General features: G+C 36.7%; 1 protein-coding gene across 5 annotated transcripts in view; it reads right to left on the bottom strand.

Annotated features, from left to right (window-relative positions):
- Positions 1–20,105, bottom strand: part of NIPBL (NIPBL cohesin loading factor) — a 213,506-nt gene that overhangs the window by 111,896 nt on the left and 81,505 nt on the right. For all 5 annotated transcript variants that reach the window (XM_066239927.1, XM_066239936.1, XM_066239900.1 and 2 more), the window contains exons 2-4: positions 6,862–7,007; positions 3,342–3,507; positions 986–1,113 (exon numbers count right to left, since the gene is read on the bottom strand). In XM_066239927.1, the coding sequence (XP_066096024.1) occupies positions 986–1,113; positions 3,342–3,507; positions 6,862–6,925 (358 nt within the window). In that variant the 5' untranslated portion in view covers positions 6,926–7,007. The remainder of the gene's footprint in view (positions 1–985; positions 1,114–3,341; positions 3,508–6,861; positions 7,008–20,105) is intronic.

Here is a 20,105-nt window from a genome sequence, read left to right as displayed (position 1 = left end):
CTATTTCAAAAACTAGGAGATGAAATGGGAAGCTTCATGGAGGTGTTTCCAATAAATCTAGCAATATTCTTGAATATAACTAATCAATTAAGTTAAACCTTCTTGAGTTGTCTAAACTATTGTCTTCTATTTTAATCATGATAGCCATGCAAGTACTTGGGCTTGACAAATTCATTAAACTTCAGACCAGAACAATGCTTCTAACTCAAAGGTGCTTCTACTAGTGGTCAGCAAAGTCATTAGTCAACAGAGCCAAAAATCAAAAGTACAACGATTGAAATTTCTTTTGAGAGCCAAATTTTTTAAACTTAAAAGGTAGCACCCGCACGTGGTATTTTGTGGAAGAGCCACACTCAAGGGACCAAAGAGCTGCATGCGGCTTGCAAGCCGCAGTTTGCCAACCAGGCTCCTTGACTACATAAAAATTATACCCCTGTTGAACATCGTATTGTCATGACTTTGATAATATTTAGTATAAAAAAGTTTTTCCTTAATAGAAGTTATTATAAACCTATTTTTCCATTGCTAAAGCAACAGAAGCATTAAACTAGTTACTACATAACCATAAATGTAATTACCACCAATAATGAAATTATCCTGGCACAATTATTTATACATGTACTGCATGTTGAAAAGCTCTGCAAATATTTTTATTATTTGATTAATGAAAATACTTCTTTCAAACCAATTATAAGATTTTCTAAAATTAAAAATATTCCTAAAGGTCTCTGAGTAGACTAATACATTCCAAAATATCTAAAATACACTTTATACTTTGTCTAATTTTGAAGAAAATTAAGTTTGAGAATATTAACATCCATTTGGTTTCTTTCTTATTCTTGGCTTGATTCAAGGTGTCAATGCAGCATTCATAAACGATAGGCTTGTTAAAGGAGACACTTCAATTTAGTTACTACGTGTTAAACAAGTTCCGATATAGACCCATTAAAAATACACTACAAAATTCAATTATTATGAACCTCACCACTTTGTACATATTTGTTCTGCATACTTTTCTCCCTGAAAACGTTAGGACTCCTTGCCAGGACAGCCTGCAACAAGACTGGGATGTCGCCTTCTGGATCATCACTGCCAAGGTTATCTTTCAACTCTCTGGAATTGAAAAAATAAACATAAAAAATTAAAAGACATTGATTGGTTAAGAATTTTCTACTCCACATTAGTTAGATAGCAATTCACTAGTAAAATTCAGAAGAGGCTGAAGCAGAAAATCAAGAAGACGACTATGGTATAAAACCAAATCACACAAGGATGTCTAACAAGTGGATTTTGGAGATGTTATTCCTGGAAGAAAGAGTTATCAAAATGTCATAGGAGGGTTTTTCTAAGGATAAATTTTTTCCTCCCCATTTTATTTTAAACAGTAAAAAACCAACCCAAAACATATTTTATGGATCTATGAGTTTAAGAATGTTCATATCAATTTCAAAGTAGAAAAAAAAGTCTACTCTAAATTATTCAAAATAACAGAAAGGTATAGAAGTGATAATTATGATAATTATGCATAGCAGTCGATATTTGGGCTTGGAATATATTTTCTCTTTTACATCTGAATATGAGTTAGTCATTTCGAAAATGTCCTCTGAATGAAATATTATTGCCCTATTAGTTAAGACAAGACACAGAGGTTATATAATTTTTCCATCTTATATTCTTTTCTCAAATAAAGTCACGAGGAAGATAAAACCCCAAGTAAGTGGTTAAGGACAGTCACAATTTCAAAAAACCTGAAAGTAAATAGAAATTAAATTCATAACTATGGAAGAGAAATGATAAAATTAAATCTTTTTTATTTAACATGTCACTATTCCACTCTTTAAATCTAACAAAAAAGACTTATAGAGATGGTGCCCAGTGATAAGATTCAATAAATTTCTGAGGGCAATCTTAAAGTAGCTCTCTATAAAATAAATCATAACTGTGTATGTATTGTTTCCCTTTATCTCTTAAAATAGTTGGTGAAAACTATTGATTAGGTGCAGGTATAACAAATGATGTAATATTTAGACACTTGAATTTCTGGAGTGACAAAATATTAGTATTTTACTTCCTTCTGATTTTAACTAATCATTCCTCAGCTTCTCCAATCAGTAAATTCACATTCAGTATTTCGATTCAGTCATCAGCTTTAACAATGGTCCCAAAGTATGTACTGCATCTAATGGCAAAGACCTGCCCATTATAATGTGCTTTATTCTCATTTCTCTAAATAATGAATCTTTAAATATATGTAAAAAAACTAAAGGATGGAAAGATACATGAGTACTACTGAGTGGTGAGATGTAAAGGGATAAGATGTGAGAGATTTAACTTTTTATACACTTTTGTGTTGTTAAGATACATGTTCTGCTTTTGCAGTAAAAAGTAAAATTTTAAAAGTATGCTCGTGCAAAAATTTAATAAACTAACTATATAATTTAAGTTTATAGTACTTTAAAAGTCTACTGGGCCCTGGCCGGTTGGCTCAGTGGTAGAGCGTCAGCCTGGCATGCGGGAGTCCCGGGTTCGATTCCCGGCCAGGACACACAGGAGAAGCACCCATCTGCTTCTCCACCCCTCCCTCTCTCCTTCCTCTCTGTCTCTCTTTTCCCCTCCCACAGCCAAGGCTCCATTGGAGCAAAGTTTGCCCGGGCGCTGAGGATAGCTCTGTGGCCTCTGCCTCAGGCGCTAGAATGGCTCTGATTGTGGCAGAGCAATGCCCCAGATGGACAGAGCATCGCCCGCTGGTGGGCATGCCGGGTGGATCCCGGTAGGGCACATGCGGGAGTCTGACTGCCTCCCCATTTTTAACTTCAGAAAAATACAAAAAAAAAAAAAAAAAAGTCTATTGTGTGAAAACACACGTCTTTGTTCAGATTGTACAATAAATCCTGGGGAAAATTAGCCCCTAGTTTTATAGTAGCCTTTCATGGAGTCAGTCTTGAGATCTTTTATTTCCCATGAAAAAGCAAGGGAGCCTACTCCAAATATAGCTAGCAGCAGCATCCCTAGTGGCTGGTAATTCTGAACACTCACACTACATCAGGAAAACAATAGACACCTTCAAGAGCAACTTTAGACCTCTGCTCAGATCCTTGTGATGAATATCTCAAGATTATTCCAAAAGTACTGAAAAGATCTTCATAGAACTATATGGGTCAGAACTACTGTCTCAAAGTAAATCTCTTACAATCTCACCACAGAAGGCTATATTCACTTAGATATTGATACATTTTAAAAATAAACTCTGTATCTAATTTTTCTGAAATTAAAGCAAAACCAGGAATACTGATTTGCTTAGTAAGAAAAAAACTTTTTACTTGATTTTAGCTTGTACTTACATGTGATCTGTTGATACCTGGTTGAGGCTATGGACAAGCTGTGAAACCAAATTATCATCCCTACAGGACAAAAGGCAATTCACCTCTTCTGCTATTCGTGTGTTAAAGAGGAGGCTCTTTGTAGTTGTAGCAGGTAAAGGAGATGGAAGAGGCAGCTGGTTCAGGACTATTTGGAATAAAATCAGATTATTAGAAATTGAGTGACTGTAATAATTCTCTTTAGTACTTATATATATTTTGAAATTAAAAGTTATAGCCTGACCAGGCGGTGGCGCAGTGGATAGAGCGTCGGACTGGGATGCAGAGGACCCAGGTTCGAGACCCCAAGGTCGCCAGTTTGAGCACAGGCTCATCTGGTTTGAGCAAAAGCCCACCAGCTTGAACCCAAGGTTGCTGGCTCCAGCAAGGGGTTACCTGGTCTGCTGAAGGCCTGCGGTCAAGGCACATATGAGAAAGCAATCAATGAACAACTAAGGTGTTGCAACGTGCAATGGAAAACTAATGATGGATGCTTCTCATCTCTCTCCGTTCCTGTCTGTCTGTCCCTGTCTCTCTCTGACTCACTCCCTGTCTCTGTAAAAATTAAATTAAATTAAATTAAATTAAAAAAAAAGTAAGTTATAAATATCAAAGTGACATATTATTTTTCCAATGTGACATATTAAAAGGCAATCTTTCTCTCTCCCAACAAATCCCAATTAACTCTACAAAACTCCTAAAATGGGTTGGGAACCTATGGCTTGCGAGCCAGATGTGGCTCTTTTGATGGCTGCATCTGGCTCACAGAGATATCTTTAATAAAAAAATTAATAACGTTAAAAATATAAAACATTCTCATGTATTACAATCCATTCATTTTCTACTGCTCATGTTCATGGTTGTGGGTGGCTGGAGCCAATCACAGCTGTCCTCTAGGACAACACCAAATTTTTATTGGATAATGTGTAATGTACACGGGTCGTTGTATGGCTCTCATGGAATTACATTTTAAAATATGTGGAATTAATGGCTCTCTCAGCCAAAAAGGTTCCCGACTTCAGTTTTAAAACATCACTTTGATCATAACAGATTATACTACTCTCAGAATAAAACTTAGCCTCTTTATATTCATTTTGATTTTTCATATCTTAAGTTTTTAGTAATTTAGTAAGTAGCCAAAAAAGGCTAAAAATAAGGAACTCCTAAAAATTGAGAATACATTAATTTCATTTGTTTTTGTTTATAAGACTTATCAGAAGCACTAGCACTCTCAAATAAGTAAACCAGAAACAACACCTGACTCTTCACCAAATAGATAAGTACAGTAATATGCTTTTTAAAAGCTTAAGTATATATAAATAGCTCACTTTATCAGGAAAACATTCAGAGAATAGGACTCTGGAGGAAGAAGAGTATCTAACAATTTTTTATTTACGTTATAAATTCCTAAATAATTCTTTCCTCTTCATTCTATTCTAAACAGGAAACAAAAGAACAGAAATATTTGACGGTACTTTAAATTCAATTATTTAATGTCTTTTCATAAAATGAAAATTTGTTCCCTTGCCTAAACTAAAAGTTAGGAAAGTTAACTAACATGTCTTTGTTTTAGGCTTAATTTCTTACCACCTACACAGTATAACTATCATGCTGCTCAGCCCCATGCAGCAATAACAAGTTTTTTTATTAATAAAAACCCAGGAACCCTGGTTGGTTGGCTCAGTGGTAGAGCGTCAGCTGGGCGTGCAGGAGTCCTGGGTTCGATTCCCGGCCAGGGCACACAGGAGAAATGCCCATCTGCTTCTCCATCCCTCCCCCTCTCCTTCCTCTCTGTCTCTCTCTTCCCCTCCTGCAGCCAAGGCTCCATTGGAGCAAAGTTGGCCTGGGCACTGAGGATGGCTCCATGGCCTCTGCCTCAGGCGCTAGAATGGCTCTGGTCGCAACAGAGAGCAACACCCCAGATGGGCAGAGCATCGCCCCCTGGTGGGCATGCCATGTGGATTCCAGTCGGGCGCATGCGGGAGTCTGTCTGACTGCCTCCCTGTTTCCAACTTTAGAAAAATACAAAAAAAGAAAGAAAAAAAAACCTCCAGGAAACAAATTATTATTTGCTGAGATAATGGGGAGGACAAACAAAAAGAAATCCCTCGCACTGTATCTGATTTTGCACTCCAGCAGGTATATAAGTTTATGCCTTACCAATAACAAAGGGATAAAATTAAAAAGTTTTAAAAGTTTTCGTACCTGAGTTAATCCTGACCCTGCCAGCCACTTTTCAGTTACCTCAGACTTCATCAACTAGGTTGCTACTTCTGTACCTAACCTCAAAGCTGTGGTCTGGTATCTTTTTTGCTCCCTGCTAAAACTATACCGCTCACAAAAATTAGGGGATATTTCAAAATGAGTATGAAGCCATAAAATATCCCCTAATTTCTGTGAGCAGTGTAGCTGGAAGCTAACAGAAAAATAATTGAAGGACAGTGAATACAGATAAAAAACATTTCTTGAAGTTATTTTCACATAGCTCCTTTCTTAGAAAGCACTAAATCTTTCCTACTGCTACACAAAGAACAGTATGCCACCTCCTCACCTTCTATACTTCCTTTTCAATATTATTCTGTCTCTATTTATCCAGGCAGTATGACATGGGACAAATATTGTGGGTAGCTCTTTACACCACTACCCAGGGACAGAGAATTAGAGTTGCCCACCAAAACAAGAAGTCCCTAAAAAAAAAAGTATTACACTATGTAACTCTCAAAAGAATGAGACAATATTTTTTTAAACTTAACTGTTCAGAGTAAAAAAGATTATTGATCATCAGGCTATCAAATTTTCTTCTTTGAAGGCCCGTTTCAGTTACCATTTCTATAAATATTTTTTGTGTGTGACAGAGACAGAGAGAGGGAAAGACAGGGACAGACAGGAAGGGAGAGAGATGAGAAGCATCAATTTTTCGTTGTGGTATTTTAGCTGTTCATTGATTGCTTTCTCATATGTGCTTTGACTGGGGGGGGGGGCTACAGTAGACCGAGGGACCCCTTGCTCAAACCAGATGAGCTCGCACTCAAACTGGCAACCTTGGAGTCTCGAACCTGGGTCCTCTGCATCTCAGTCTGACACTCTATCCACCGCGCCACCGCCTGGTCAGGCTATAAATACATTTTTTAAATTTTTATAAATGCTTTTTGAAAGGTCCATATTAGTTCCAATATGCAAACCAATGCTTCTTCAATTTTCATTTTTCTTAAGGTTTGGTCTAGTCTTCTTTGGTCCATACTTTTACATTTATCCCTTCATCATGTAAGACCTTCAAACACATTAGCTACACTTCTTAACTGGTCCTTTGGATGAGAAATAAAGTAAGGTCTTAATTATTAGTAGTTAATTAAAGTAGACCTTCACATGTATACCAATGAATCAAAGGAATAATGGTGTTTATCATTCAGAATCTAAAATCTTAAATTTTTTGTTATACTCTCTCTAAAAGTCATTGTTAACACAGTGTAGAACATAAATTAGATAAATTAACCAAACTTACGGTCTGTGAGACTAGCAATCCCCGCAAGAGTAGTAATGGGGACATGGGGCATATCCCCATTCATCCTGAAGTTCTGGAATGGTGGTGCCTATAAAAGTACTTCTTAGTTCAAGTGCCAGCTGTCATTACTTCCCATTTCCCAAACACTGAAATGAAAAAGATATAATTATTTATAGTACAACAAATATATTACTATTAAGGAAATGCTTATAAGATATAAAATCTCCTGATTTTCTTGTTTGTTCAACTTATTTAAGAAAATAGCCATCGTTCATATAGTATTTACCAAATGTTAGTCACTGCAAATTGCTTTGCATATTAACTCATTTAGTCTTCACAATAAACAAGTAAGATTGGTGCTATTATCTGCATTTTACTGAGAAAATTAATTTATAGTGAAACTTAATGTAACTGTGGAGCAAAGATGCTCAAGAGTCTGTGTTATCAGCAGGTTCTGATATATTATTAGATAAGGCTACTCAATTTTGATAAGCATTATAATTCTTTTCCATATCATAAATACATTAAAATCTAGATTCAACTCACCTAACTATGTCTTTCACAACTTTCCTTCATAAACCATCCTCTCTAATCAAGCTGATCAAATTCTCTTGAATCCACCTTGTGTTTCCTCACTGTCATTTCCTAATACATCTTCCTACCTAGGTAGCCCATATACACTTTAGTCTAATTCCTATACTTCTTCAAGATATACAGCTAGTTCTTACTATGTCCTGAAACTCCATACAAATTCAGCTAAAAGTCATGCTACCTTTGATCTATCCTGAGTTTTTAACATTTATTTCCCAATATTCTTTGTAAATAATTAAAATTTTCTTTCTGATCTATTTTTTGGAAATGTGTATTGTTCTTCCTATCACTGCATGCTTCTTATCAATCAATCACATAATCAATATATAAACACATCTAGGACAGAGAAAAGCATGTGTTAACATTTTAATGTTCCTATACAATGCCTTAATAGTTTATCAAAGATATGGCCTTAAGTAATAAGCAAATAGTTGATAATCCACATCAACTAAGACAGTGATAAAATAGAAAGATGAACTGTAATTTTCAGTTTAAATGTTTCTAGTTTTTTGAGGTTGTATATGCCTGTCAGTCACTTTTAAGAGACTCTCTTTAGTTTTTTTTAGTTGGAAACTTCAAAACAGTAAAATAACTTCTAACTACTTTTCCTCAAACACCTTAATAGAACTCTGCAAATAAGTCCTTTTAAAGGAAAAGGTATACATGTAGTCCAAATTAAGCATTTTCTTTTTCCTCAAACACTTTTACTATGAATATAGGATATATTGCAAAAGTTCACAAATATATATACGATATATATATATATGTGGTATGAGAGTGAGCATCCACAGAACCACCATCCAGAAGGCTAGCACTCCAGTTCCTTCCAGACGTAACAACCATCCTGTACTTTTGGTAATCATCTTTTTTTTCCTTTAGAATTTAATGACATTTTAGGTACATTTTTTTTCTAGTAGCTGGACAAGGAAAAAACACCACTTTCCTTTGATGAATGACTGACACAAAATTGGCTATGAGAAGTCCAGTGAAAGGAAATGGCACAGGAAAGAGTACAGAAAAGATATCCTTTGGCTCTCCTATATTTGTCCTTTCGTTTCACTGTAAACTTTACTCTTCAAAGTTATTAATTGGATTCTTTAACCATTACTAAAGAAATTTAAGGAAACAATACATACTTAGCAATTGTTTATGCTTAGTAATTGTTGGAAATATTGTAAGAAAATTATATACATAAAAGCATAAAAACACCTTGTTTTGTACTGTTATACGTGTAAATTGCTACACTCAATCATATTAAGTAACAAGTAACCATGTTTAATTATTTAATTCAGAAGATAGGAACCCATAACGAACATATGCCGAAGGATTCTACTGTGGGCTTATTATGTTTTCCTAAATCCGAAGTAACATATAAAGCAGACCGAACCCTAGGCTGGAGTTTTTCAGACTAAAATTGATTTACATAATTAGTTACCAAATATGAATCTGAAGATTAATAAACCTAACCACATCCTGTGCTTTTCTTAGTAATGTAATGAGACATTTGAATACTTTGATGTCAACTTAAAACTGGAGGAAGGGCGGAAGGAAGGGAAGCAACAATGCTTCTTTGATTTAAACTGCTTTAAGTGTGGACTGAGTAGATAATTACTGACGTATCTTTACACTTCATTGCTGAACTATGCTGATTTCATTGGAATCCAAGATTTTGAAGAACAGTAGAAAACTTCAATAGAAATGAAGTTATAACTTTTGCTAAAGTCATAGATTTTGATGAATATGAGTAATCTGTGGAAATGTTGCCTTATGAAGGAAGGTGACCAGAGTCCATCAAAAAACAGCAGACCTGCCTGACCTGGTGGTGGCGCAGTGGATAGAGCGTCGGACTGGGATGCAGAAGGACCCAGGTTCGAGACCCCGAGGTCGCCAGCTTGAGTGCGGGCTCATCTGGTTTGAGCAAGGCTCACCAGCTTGGACCCAAGGTCGCTGGCTCCAGCAAGGGGTTGCTCAGCCTGCTGAAGGCCCGCGGTCAAGGCACATGTGAGAAAGCAATCAATGAACAACTAAGGTGTTGCAACGCGCAATGAAAAACTAATGATTGATGCTTCTCATCTCTCTCTGTTACTGTCTGTCTGTCCCTGTCTATCCCTCTCTCTGACTCACTCTCTGTCTCTGTAAAAAATAAAAAAAAACAACAAAACAAACAAACAAACAAACAAAAACAGCAGACCTAAATTCTAAAATGATATATACATCCCTAACTAATTAGACATGGCATTTCTGGCTCTGTATTGGGCAAGCTTTGGTCTCCCTGGCTCTGTGAAAGCACTGACTTTCAGGAAACTGCTGAAACCCAAGCTGGAAGTCATTACCTTTGGGAAACAATGTGTCCAGAATGAAATGGTAACCAAATGGAAAAGATTATAATGAGTACTTTAGAACTGTCACTTAAGGCAGTGCTTTGCATAAAATCTGTGAATGGTGACCAATTAGTGGATTATAAAATAAATTTAGAGGGTTAAGATCAACACTGAGAATGATGGAGGGGATAGATATATAAAGGTGTATTACACATTGCTTTGTGAATCAAGGTAAAATGGCTTTCGTTGTGAGTCACCAAGGCAAAGCAGTTTGAAAGTTGCTGATTGACAGGAATGGAAGAGTGAAGAAATTAGCCCACCTCCTAAGTGGTGATAAGAATGAAGTAAGTGCCTGTGTAAAACACTACTTACTGTAAGTGATCCAGAAAGTTAACAGTGTTACTGCTAAGTAAAAAACACACGTTTGGGGAACAGAAGGAAAACATAGGTGAATCAGGGAAAAGGGGTCTTTCAGTACAAATGATCCCTACTTCTGAACTACTATAAATTTTTATTTGAAATTCTAGTATATATTTCACCAGAATATTACTAATATATATAAAATAGTCCAGTGCATACCTATCCACAATTAATTTCAAAATAAGTTAGCTGAAATAAATACCAGCAATAAAAGGTAAGAAAAAAACCTAACTTGTAAATCTCTCTCACACACATTCACTCACACACACACACACACACACACACACAAATGAATAAATCATTTATAGACTAATTTTAGAATGGCTTGAGGGTTAATTAAATAATGCTTAATTAGTGGAAGAGATTATGGTAAAATCTCATTTTAGCTCATTCTAATGAGTCTGAAGGGAACATCTAAATGCCTGCCAAGATTTTTTTTTCTTTTTTCTTTTTTTTTTTTTTCTTATATTTTTCTGAAGCTGGAAACGGGGAGAGACAGTCAGACAGACTCCCGCATGCGCCCGACCGGGATCCACCCGGCACGCCCACCAGGGGGCGATGCTCTGCCCCTCCAGGGCGTCGCTTTGCCGCGACCAGAGCCACTCCAGCGCCTGGGGCAGAGGCCAAGGAGCCATCCCTAGCGCCCGGGCCATCTTTGCTCCAATGGAGCCTTGGCTGCGGGGGGAGGGGGGGGGAAGAGAGAGACAGAGAGGAAGGAGGGGGGGCGGTGCGTGGAGAAGCAAATGGGCGCTTCTCCTATGTGCTCTGGCCGGGAATCGAACCCGGGTCCCCCACACGCCAGGCCGACGCTCTACTGCTGAGCCAACCGGCCAGGGCCCCTGCCAAGATTTTTAAAGATTCTAGCTCTTTGTTCATTTAACTTCACTTCAAAATTTATGATTTCTTCAAGCAACTAACTAAAAGAAATGCAAATAAAACAGCACTGATAGTCATAATAATAATATCCAAATTAGGAGACTCTGGATTAAAAGACACTCATCATCTATCTCAGGGGTCCCCAAACTTTTTACACAGGGGGCCAGTTCACTGTCCCTCAGACCGTTGGAGGGCTGGACTATAAAAAAACTATGATCAAATCCTTATACACACTACACATATCTTATTTTAAAGTAAAAAAACAAAATGGGAACGAATACAATATTTAAAATAGAGAACAAGTAAATTTAAATCAACAAACTGACCAGTATTTCAATGGGAACTATGCTCCTCTCACTGACCACCAATGAAAGAGGTGCCCCTTCCGGGTGTGCGGCGGAGGCCAGATAAATGGCCTCAGGGGGCCGCAGTTTGGGGACCCCTGATCTATCTGATGGTAATAAACTTTCCTGGACAGCTGCTTTGAATATATAGCCAAAATATGTGTGTAGCCTTGTCTCAACAATTTCATTTTTCTTAGTAGTGAAAAACTGGTAGAAATGATAGCTAACATTTATTGAGCACCTCCTATGTAGTAAAAATCAGTTATAGACACTTTATGTGTTCTCATTTAATCTTTAATAATCCAGTTTTACTTAATGAGGAAACCGACATACAGAAAGGATAAGTAACCTGCCTAACGTCATACAGGAGTCAAAGTCAGGCTGTCTGGCACATGGACACTTTACATAAAAACTAAAATATTATTAGTTTTACAGTATTGGTATAAAAAATGTTACATCCATGAAAGGTTACTATACAGCATTTAAAAATCACGTTGTACAATAAATCAATACAGATGAGAGGAAAGGAGACAATCACAACATAAGTCAAGGAAGAAAGACAAAGCCTGTCTGGGTTTGAATCCAATCTCCTTTACTTACTGTCTAACCTTGAAAAAGTTCCTGAGTCTCTTTGTACCCAAGCTTCCTTATCTCTGAAATATGAGATGGTAATATTACTATTTCTAATTTTGCTAAACGGATGAAATGAGTTGATAAACGTAAAATACTTAAAACTGCACTGGGCAAGTAGTAGGGGTCAATAAAGTGAACATCTACTTCTTATACACTTTCTTCATCTTGCTCTTGTCTGGAATGTTAACTCAAATATTTCATATGTGCAGATATGTTTAATTCTTTTTCTAATTCTAATATTTTACAGCTTTACTGAAATATCAGATTTAAATGAATGTTAGTAAGATATACCATATAGCTATAAAGAAGGTTATGCTCTTTATACAGAATCAGACTCCTCACTTCACAACCGTATCGAGTACTTGGTTCAAATTTTATGGTACCTCCGGTACTCTTCTACTTTCTTCCTGACCCTGACTACATGTAGTAAGCAAAACTCCTGAAGAAAATCAATCTTGGGTAAGAGATAATAGTAAATAAGTAAATATCCTGTATGTTTACAGTATGTTTATAACTTCTCAAAATTGGCATAATGACATTTTAATAAATAAATCTGGTCAAGAACAAACCCCCAATATATGAATAATGAGATAACTGTACACTAAATGTAAGATATCAATTTGGTAACTTTTCCCACAGTAAATATTCAGTCTGCCTTAATTTAATTACTAAAATTACTTTAAAATTCTACTTTGTTTTTCTCCAGAAAAATCTGCTTCATCTTTTATTTTTACATAACTAAAGCATTTTCCTTTCACTTAATAGTTAAAATAGTTTTTTATTTTATTTATTCATTTTTAGAGAGGGAGAGAGAGAGAGAGAGAGAGAAGAGCTGGAAGCGTCAACTCCCATATGTGCCTTGACCAGGCAAGCCCAGGGTATCGAACCGGCAACCTCAGCATTTCCAGGTCGACGCTTCATCCACTGTGCCACCACAGGTCTAAAATAGTTTTTTAAATGTCATATTAGCTTAGAAAAACAGTTCATCCAACCCCATATAGGCACTCCTGAGTGACAAACAGCACACAAGAGAACACACTATGTTTCTATCATCTTTAGCCCTTCAGGATAATGCATCCAATGTGTATTTTATGTCACTGTGTCAGATATCATGCTAGGCAAGCAGAGTGTAGTGGTGAACAAGATGGAAACAGCTTGTACCCTTTGAAATGTGAGTTTGGCCATGGAAATGTGGTAAAGAGGGTACATCTTCCAGGGGGCAAACAGGGAAAGAACCATTGACTTAAAATCCAAACCAATTATACTGCGACTATTTCATGTTTTAACAGAATAAAAACAAAACAAAACAAAACAAAACAAAAAAACCCTGCCAAATCGATCTAACTCACCTACCTATCAACAAGACAAGTAGTAACTAGGGTTGGAGAGGTGGAGAAAATAGAAACGCTAACACTCACTGCTGATAGGAATGTAGACTGGTACAGCTACTACGGAAAACAGTATGGAGGTTCCTCAGAAAATTAAGGATAGAGTTACCACGTGACTCAGCAACCCCTCTTCTGGGTATCTACCCAAAAAATTTAAAAACATTTCTTTGCATATATGCATCCCTAAGTTCAATATAGCATTACTCACAGTGGACAAGACATGGAAACAACTGAAGTATCCTTTGACAGAGGGCTGTATAAAAATGTGATGCATATATACAATGGAATACTACTCAGCCATGAGAAAAGATGAAATACTGTCATTTGTGACAATGTATATAGACCTTGAGAATATTATCGTAAAAGAAATAAATCACACAGAAAGAACTAAGAACCATATAATTTCACTCATATGTGGGATAAACAACTGAAAGCAATAAATGAAAAGAAGAACAAAATTCATAAGATGTACACAACAATATGGTAGTTACCAGAAGGAAGTGGGAGGTAGAAGGTTAGGGGAAGTAAAGGGTATAGGGAGTCAAATAAATGATTTGACTTTGGGTAGTGGGTACACAATGCAAAATATAGATCGTGTATCATAGAAATGTAATGTACGCTTGAAACCTATATAATCTTATTAACCAATGTCACTCCAATAAACTTAATGTAAAAACACCAGATTCTTAAAATTCATGAAAATATATGAAAGATATATTGCTAATTAAAAGAATATCAATGTGTAAAGTTCAAGCCCATTCTTGTTTAAAATACATTGTTTACCAAATAATCGTCTCACCATGAAAAAGTTTCTTTAAAAATATATTTTCACACTGATAAGTAAAGACACATGCAGCCCCATGTTTATTACACCATTGTTCACAGTGGCCAGGACATGGAAACAACCAAAAATCCCATCAATAGATGACTGGATAAAGAAGATGTGGCACATATACACTATGGAATACTACTCAGCCATAAGAAATGATGACATCGGAACATTTACAGCAAAATGGTGGGATCTTGATAACATGATACGAAGCGAAATAAGTAAATCAGAAAAAACCAGGAACTGCATTATTCCATACGTAGGTGGGACATAAAAGTGAAACTAAGAGACATTGATAAGTGTGGTGGTTAGGGGGGGGGAGGGGGGAATGAGAGAGGGAAAGGGGGAGGGGGAGGGGCACAAAGAAAACAAGATAGAAGGTGACAGAGGACAATCTGACTTTGGGTGATGGGTATGCAACATAATTGAATGACAAGATAACCTGGACTTGTTATCTTTGAATATATGTATCCTGATTTATTGATGTCACCCCATTAAAAAAAATAAAATTATTATAAAAAAAAATAAAAATATATATTTTTTCAGACCAGTAACAATGACTGGGGGAACGTATTCTGGGATTTGGGGGAGTTCACACTTTTGTAGTATTTATGTATTACTCAAAAAATTTTAGAATATTGATTTATAATTCAGAGACACAATTATATAAACTATGTATAAAAGTAAAAAACATTAAATGAGTCTTCTTATAGTTGTTTCCATTTGTACAAAAATTTCTCTGGGATAGTCAAATAGTTATATCTAAAACTTATACTATGAATCTATTGTATGAAGGTACTGTACTAGTTGCTAATAAAGACTAATAGATATGCAGGGTACAATCACAAACACTTTGGCCAGAGCATAAAGCCAGAAAGGTGAATTGGAGCCTACAAAGAAGTTTGTTATAAAACAGTGATCTTTTTCCCCCCATCTTTTTTATATAAGGGAACATAAACTTTCAGTAAGACTAATGTAAGAATGATAAGGAAGATGGGGTGGTAAAGAGAAAGAGAATAGAGGCAGAAAGTTGTTGGAAAAAATACTGCAGAACTGACATATAATTCTGGTTTGATTTTTGGACTCATTTAGATTAAAATGCCAATGTAACGTATAGTTGGAGATGTCTAAAGCGGGAAGTTGAATATTCCAGAGCTGACAAAAGTGGTCAGAACTACAGCTGGATATGGAAGTGTTCATGGAAGACTGTTAATAATGAAATTACACTAATAGATGAAATAACCAATAGAGAAGATTACAAGGGAATTATTTTCTTATTTTCTTTTTAGATTTTCTTATGTGTCAGACATTAACATATACCTTTCCTTAATTATATCAAACTAAGAGGGTTGTGAAGATTATCTCTACTTCACAAATGCAAAAATGAAGGCTCAGAGTTTATATGCACATAGCAGAGCTGGGATCTGAACTTGGACATTTCTAACCAAACATTTAATCCCAAATATTTCTGAAGGACATAAAGTTAGGAAACATCTACATTGCTATGACAGAAAGAAAAACCAATAAAAGGTAAAATGTTCTTTAGCTAAATGTTTGTGGTCCTGGCCAGTGCTCAGTGGATAGAGCATTGGCCCGGTATATGGACTGTCCGGGTTCAGTTCCGGGTCAAGGCACACAGAAGAAGCTACCATCTGCTTCTCCCTCCCTCCCTTTCTCTCTGTCTTCTTTCCCCCTTCACCACCCACAGCCACTGGCTCAATTGGTTCGAGCATGGCCCCAGGCACTAAAAATAGCTTGGTACTCAGCATCCCTCCCAGATGGGGTTGCCAGGTAAATCCTGATCAGGGTGCATGCAGGAGTCTGCCTCACTATTTCCCTTCCTCTCACCAAGGGGGGGGGAAAAAAAAAAAAGGAAAACCTAAATGTTTATTCAACATCTTCACAACTAGTGACTGACCTATTCAATACTAGAATATAAATGTCTAGATAGCTAGTTCAGTATTCTTTACATGTTGTCACCTTGTGTGATTATGAAATTATTGTTATTATTATTTTGTATTTTTCTGAAGCTGGAAACGGGGAGAGACAGTCAGACAGACTCCCGCATGCGCCCGACCGGGATCCACCCGGCACGCCCACCAGGGGGGATGCTCTGCCCATCCCGGACGTTGCTCTGCCGCTACCAGAGCTACTCTAGCGCCTGGGGCAGAGGCCAAGGAGCCATCCCCAGTGCCCGGGCCATCTTTGCTCCAATGGAGCCTTGGCTGCGGGAGGGGAAGAGAGAGACAGAGATGAAGGAGGGGGGGGGGGATGGAGAAGCAAATGGGCGCTTCTCCTGTGTGCCCTGGCCGGGATTCGAACCCGGGTCCCCGCACGCCGGGGGGGGGGGGGGATGCTCTACCGCTGAGCCAACCGGCCAGAGCCATGAAATTATTTTTATAAACTGAAAATTTATATACCTAGACTATTTAAGTAAGTAACGCTTCTCTTCCTTGGTAATGTTATTTTTTGTGTGTGTGAAGAGGAGGTCTAAAAACTGGTATCTTTTTATTATCTGTTTGAATTATATTAAATAGGATAAACTGCTTCAAATTCTTTTGGGAAATAAGTGGAATATATAAATCCTAAATAGTTAAATAAGTAAATAAATAAATCTATACTGTACTATTTACTATTTTAAAAAGGAAACAGTGACTCCCTAGAGACTGGAGTCCTCCAGCAGAATCCTTTCACTTTAGTCAAGCTATCTTCAGATTCTTTTTTGCTGCCTACTATTCAAGAGCAATTTTCTTTAGGACACTTCAAATAATCTTCTTCAAATCATAGCTCAAAAGCAAACAGTTCTCGATCAGCTGCACTGTAAAAGTCCACACTTCTTAAAAACATTTCTACTTCTCCACAGTTCTAAATTATTCACATTAAATAAGAAAAAAATGCAAATAGAACAAATTTTAAAGCTCTCTTTGGGCACACACTTTGCTTTTGGAACCCTAAGCTCAGTGCTGGATATTAATAGTGTGTGTGTGTGTGTGTGTGTGTGTGTGTGTGTACCAATAGTGTAGCTATATTGATATATACAAATTATGTAAAAGAGGATATATTGGGTTGACAAGAAAGTAATTTCGGTTATATACTGTGAAATAAAACTCATTTTTAATACAAAGAATAAACTTTAATCAATTATACATTTTCCATTTTATTCAATGACCTTTTGCCATCTTTCTTGCAGCTTCATGATTCCGTGCTCATAGACATTTTGGACCTGGGGAGGCAAGGCTGGTACAATATTTGCAAATCAACGTGATTCATCACATAAACAAAAGGAAGGATAAATACCACATGATAATATCAAAAGATACAGAAAAAGCATTTGATAAAACCCAGCACTAATTTATGATCAAAACTCTCCGCAAAGTGGGAATACAGGGAGCATACCTCAATATGATAAAAGGTCATTTATGATAAACCCAAAGCCAACATCATACTCAATGGACAAAAAAGCAATCCTCTTAAGAACAGGAACAAGGCAGGGGTGCCCCCTTTCACCACTCTTATTCAACATAGTTCTGGAGGTCCTAGCTACAGTAATCAGACAAGAGGAGGAAATAAAAGGCATCCATATTGGGAAAGAAGAAGTAAAACTTTCATTATTTGCTGATAATCTGATATTATACATAGAAAACCCTAAAGTCTCAAAGAGCTACTGGAACTGATAAATTCAGCAAGGTGGCAGGATACAAAATCAATATTCAGAAATCAGCGGCATTTATATATACCAACAACAAACTGTCAGAAAGAGAAATTAAGGAAACAATCCCCTTCACTATTACAACCAAAAAAATAAAATACCTTGGAGTAAATTTAACCAACCAAGGGAGTTAAACACCTGTACTTGGAAAACTATAAAACGTTAATAAAAGAAATCAAGGAAGATACAAACAAGTAGAAGCACATACTATGTTCACGGATAGGAAGAATAAATATCATTAAAATGTCTATACTACCCAAAGCAATATATAAATTCAATCCAATTCCTATTAAATTACCAATGTCATACTTCAAAAATATAGAACAAATATTACAAAAATTTATATGGAACCAAAAAGAACACAAATAGCCTCAGTAATCTTGAAAAAGAAAAATAAAGTGGGAGGTACCACACTTCCTGATGTCGAGTTATACTACAAGGCCATCGTACACAAAACAGCTTGGTACTGGCATACAAACAGGCATACAAATCAATGGAACAGAACAGAGAAACCAAAAATAAACCCACACCTTTATGGACAATTAATATTTGACAAAGTAGGTAAGAGCATACAATGGAGTAAAGACAGTCTCTTTAACAAATGGTGCTGGGAAAATTGGACAAATACATGCAAAAAATGAAACACCACCACCAACTTACACCATTCACAAAAATAAACTCAAAATGGATAAAAGACTTGAATGTAAGACATGAAACCATGATCGTCTTGGAAAAGAAAACATAGGCAGTAAACTCTCTGACATCTCTGCAGCAATATATTTGCTGATTTAATTCCACGGGCAAGTGAAATAAAGGACAGGATGAACATATGGGACTGTATCAAACTAAAAAGCTTTGCACAGCCAAAGACAATATGCACAAGATAAAAAGACCACCCACACAATGGGAGAACATATTCACCAACACTTCCGTTAAGGGGTTAATAACCACAATCTACAAAGAACTTGTAAAACTCAATACCAGGAAAGTAAACAATCCAATCAAAAATTGGGCAAAAGAAATGAATAGACACTTCTCCAAAGAGGACATACAGATGGCCAATGGTCATATGAAAAAATATTCAACATCACTAATCATTAGAGAAATGCAAATTAAAACCACAATGCGATATCACCTCACACAGTGAGAATGGCGCTCATGAACAAAACAACACATAACAAGTGCTGGTGAGGGTGTGGAGAAAAGAGAATCCTCCTGCACTGCTGGTGGGAATGCAGACTGGTGCAGCCACTGTGGAAAACAGTATGGAGATTCCTCAAAAAACTGAAAATCGAACTGCCTTTTGACCCAGCTATCCCACTTCTAGGAATATATCCTAAGAATAACAAATCACTGATTCAAAAGAAGAAATGTACCCCATGTTTACTGCAGCATTGTTTACAATAGACAAGATCTGGAAACAGCCCAAGTGTCCATCAGAAGACGAGTATATTAAAAAGCTGTGGTACATATATACTATGGAATACTACATGGCTATGAAAAAGAAGGAAATCTTACCCTTTGCGACAACATGGATGGACCTGGAGTCTATTATGCTAAGCGAAATAAGCCAGGCAGAGAAAGAAAAATATCATATGACTTCACTCATATGAGGAATCCAATGAACAATGTGACCTGAGGAACGGAAGAGAGGCAGAGAAGGGGGTTAAAGAGTCCAGAGGGAAAGGGGATGAGAGGAGGGGATCAAATAAAGGAAAGACATTAGTGAAAGTATATACACGTAACACAGAGAGATAGAGAGCAGGACAGTAAATCATGGAGGGAAGGGGGGAAGGCAGTGGGGGAGGGGCAAAGGGGGTATCAAGGAGAACAAGGGAGGGAGGAAGAGAGATATATTTGGGGTTACACTTGTAACTATGTAAAGATAACAAATTAAAATAAATTTTTATAAAAAAAGAAGTTTTGGTCCTTATCAGCAAAAAACTGAACCAAGTACAAATTAAGGTCATCATCATTTGTGAAAAGTTTTACCATTCAGAGTTTTGCAAACTTTGAAATAAATGGTAATTAGACGGTGCCAGGTCAGGGCTGTATGGGGGATGTGACATCACTTCCCAACCAAGCTCCAATAATTTCCCATGAGTTACTAAAGATGTGTAAGGTTTTGCATTA

Source organism: Saccopteryx bilineata, chromosome 1 (assembly GCF_036850765.1).
Source record: "Saccopteryx bilineata isolate mSacBil1 chromosome 1, mSacBil1_pri_phased_curated, whole genome shotgun sequence".
In the NCBI taxonomy this organism is placed as follows: domain Eukaryota; kingdom Metazoa; phylum Chordata; class Mammalia; order Chiroptera; family Emballonuridae; genus Saccopteryx; species Saccopteryx bilineata.
The sequence above is the reverse complement of the archived record's forward strand: the minus strand, read 5'-3'. Positions and strand labels throughout refer to the sequence as shown.